At 44.6% G+C, this 3,615-nt stretch overlaps 1 protein-coding gene across 1 annotated transcript in view; it reads right to left on the reverse strand.

Annotated features, from left to right (window-relative positions):
• LOC134436350 (F-actin-uncapping protein LRRC16A-like) overlaps positions 1 to 3,615 on the reverse strand; it is a 69,306-nt gene extending 65,691 nt beyond the window's left edge. The window contains exon 1 of the mRNA XM_063185508.1: positions 3,272 to 3,615. Within this exon, the coding sequence (XP_063041578.1) occupies positions 3,272 to 3,311 (40 nt within the window). The 5' untranslated portion in view covers positions 3,312 to 3,615. The remainder of the gene's footprint in view (positions 1 to 3,271) is intronic.

The following is a 3,615-nucleotide window of genomic DNA, read 5'->3' on the forward strand; positions in this document are numbered from 1 at the left end:
GGAAGATATTTGGAGTATGTTAAATCATTTTCTTTTTAAAAATGTAAACAAAATATGCCCCCTTTAAAATCTTTGAGAGAGCTGAACACAAAAATGCTGTGCCATCAGGTACAGACAAGTCAAGGGTAGTACCGTATGAGCGATACAGCAGCATGTCAAAATGGGCAGGTATTCTCTTTTAAGGTGTCCAGGAAGGTAACACATAACATAAAACACATTCCAAGACAGCGCTAAGATATTCCACAACCTGCATACTGTAGACAGATCAAGGATATTGCATAGACACATCTGCATTTATCCAGATATGGGGTGAGGGGTAAGGTCAACCTGAGTAGAAGTGAAAGTGATAGCCCAACTGGGAAACTCCAAATCCCATTGTCATTGTGACACAGCAAAATTGCATTTATGTCTCACCCGTGCAAGGGGGCAGCCCCCAATGGCACTCGAAAGGGAACAGTGCGGCGGGACAATACCATGCTGAGGGTACCTCAGCCATGGAGCAGGATGGGGGACAGCACTGGTTCATTACTCCCACCACCAACCTGGCAGGTCGGGAGTCGAACCGGCAACCTTTGGGCTACAAGAGCTAAAAGTCCAGACCGATAGCTCAGCACTATTGTATCTGTATGAGTCTTTGGGAGGGAAGTTTAAAGATGGACAAAGACAGATGGACAAACTCTGCTGGTTGGCATCCTTTACATCAGGGGTGTCAAACATACGGCCCGCGGGCCGCATCCGGCCCGCCAGAGGGTTCGATCCGGCCCGGGTGTAAAAATAAAAAAAAATAAAAAAATGTTCGGGGGGAAAACCCCCAGAGCCCCCGCCAAAATGAACTGTCCCGTATTTCATTAATTGACGGTTGGCAATGAATGAATGAAATCAATGACATTTTGCATAGGATTATCAGTATTGCATTGCTTTCTACATATTCAACACACTTTTAAAACATGCTGAAAAGATAACGCGATAGTACTGAAAACTAATCCTCTGCTCTGTTTTTTTTTTTTTTTTGCGATGATATTACTAATGCGGCCCGCTTGAGGTCCACATGGGTTGTATGCAGCCCCCGGACCAAAATGAGTTTGACACCCCTGCTTTACATGAATGTTACACCACTACACTGTATACTACTACACATAACACACTGCACATATCAGTCAGGTGGTTCTACCAGTCGTCTATGTGTGTTTAGTGCTGACTGACCCTGAAACTGGAATGTGATGTCTGGATTCAATGATGAACTCAGTTAACCTTCAGAGGGAGCAGCTAGAATTTGAAACAGCAGTGTACTAGGTCTGGTGTTTGCATACTACTGTTTTTTAGATTACAAAGTATTTTGACACTGTTCTCCTATTCCTTCTAAAATAATATTCAGACGGAAGAATTAAATACAGTATGTTGTTTTTAGTCTTTCTATTTCTTCCACCAAGAAAAAAGATAGCACACCAACTACTGTGTGACAAATAAAATGTGCAGCACTATCCAGGAATTTGTGTGTGTGTGTGTGTGTGTGTGTGTGTGTGTGTGTGTGTGTGTGTGTGTGTGTGTGTGTGTGTGTGTGTGTGTGTGTGTGTGTGTGTGTGTGTGTGTGTGCGTGTCTGCATGCGTGTGTGTGTTGTCCCTTTCTTCAACCTGTTGATCAACACAACAGTACACACGCAACTACCATATGCATGCCACACACACACACACACACACACACACACACACACACACACACACACACACACACACACACACACACACACACACACACACACACACACACACACACACATGCCCTTACACGCACACAAACACACGCACACGCACACACAAGCACACACACACTATAGCGGAACTGTAGCTCACAGCACATACACACACAGGCACTCGGCCACAAGTTGATATCACTTTACATTCCCAACGGCTCCATCCCATTGGCCCAGATGCCACACATTCCTCAGTCCTCCTCAGTGGTGCAGCAGTGCCCATGTGCTACCACACACACTGACACACACACACACACACACACACACACACACACACACACACACACACACACACACACACACACACACACACACACACACACACACCTCAGCGCTGTGGTGCCCATGTGCTCCCATTAGATCGACACTGAGATAACACACACACACACACACACACACACACACACACACACACACACACACACACACACACACACACACACACACACACACACACACACACACACACACACACAACCACCACCACCACCCCTTGCCCGCCCCTCAAAGCAGATGAGAGCAGGGGTGCTGTACAGCTGGGAGAGTTCGAAAGGAAGAGTAGGGGCAGAGAGAGAGAGAGAGAGAGAGAGAGAGAGAGAGAGAGAGAGAGAGAGAGAGAGAGAGAGAGAGAGAGAGAGAGAGAGAGATGTACTTTCTGTAACTGCAATGTCACCCCTTATGGAAGGATCGTGTATTTTGGGGGCTACAAACGTATTCTATATGGTGGTTATAAGGCCCGTTTTAAATCATCTTACCTCCCCCTTTCAATAAACATCTTGTAACTTCCCTAATGAGATTGATGCATTAGATATGACTACCTATAATTCCCTAATGATATGATATTGACTCACCTACATTACATTTGTAGTTATAGGTGTATAAACTTAGACAGTAAGCTATAGGAGAGAGGGTGATATGACATAACTAAGCCACCCCACTCTTTACCCCCACAGATCAGTGTAGTTCTGAGGCCAACAGCACAACCAGAAATAATTTCGTATGAGAAGAGATGGAACCTTGTCGAGCTGTAGGCTATTGGGATGTGGTTGATGTCAGAGAGTGGGGGGGGGACATGGCCAAATGTGTCAGAATGTCAAAACATTTTGGGGCTGCTTACACTTACACTTAAAACTCTCCAGAAGAGTAAAGTTAATCTGAAATTCATATCTCTGCACATTGTTCAACCTGCTGCATGCCTCATCTGCTACGTTACCTGTCCAATTCACACAACGCACTCCACATCACAACACTTGACCTGAAAAGTAGACTACACTACACTCGTAAAGCGAAGCGGTAGCTCGTGCATTCCACTGCTCCAGCTGTTGTGAAGTGTAGACTGAGTGCAGTTTATCGACACCAAATGAACAAAACAAAGCAAAGTAACAACACGACATTGTACTTTTTTGGTGATTTCAATGACAGCAATCACTGCTACAGAGTAATATTATCACTTACTGTTGTTGTTTAGCCAAGCGTAACAGCATATAAATCACGGTTTTCAGGAAAAGGTGCTCTCTTACCCAATAATTCCCTAGAAATGTCTGTGTTCTCCTCGCCCATTGTAGCCGATGATACTTCCTACATGCAAAAATCACGGCCAAAATCCAGTTTGGATGGAGAACGTGTCGGTTAGCTCACAAATAGTTTCAGCTCAGGTGTTTTCTTAAAAAATCCACACTCCATTCTTCGTGCGCCTCAAAGCACGGTTCTGCATTTCTTCATCGCTAATCCACGTGTACCCCAAATATCAACATTATTTGAACGAATGAACGGAATGAAAAATACAATGGTGAATACAAACAGACAGAAGACGAAGGGTTTTTTTTACACAGGAAGACAAAGTTAGACCCTCGCCCCTCCTTCC

This window comes from Engraulis encrasicolus, chromosome 20, assembly GCF_034702125.1.
Source record: "Engraulis encrasicolus isolate BLACKSEA-1 chromosome 20, IST_EnEncr_1.0, whole genome shotgun sequence".
NCBI classification, from domain to species: Eukaryota; Metazoa; Chordata; class Actinopteri; order Clupeiformes; family Engraulidae; genus Engraulis; species Engraulis encrasicolus.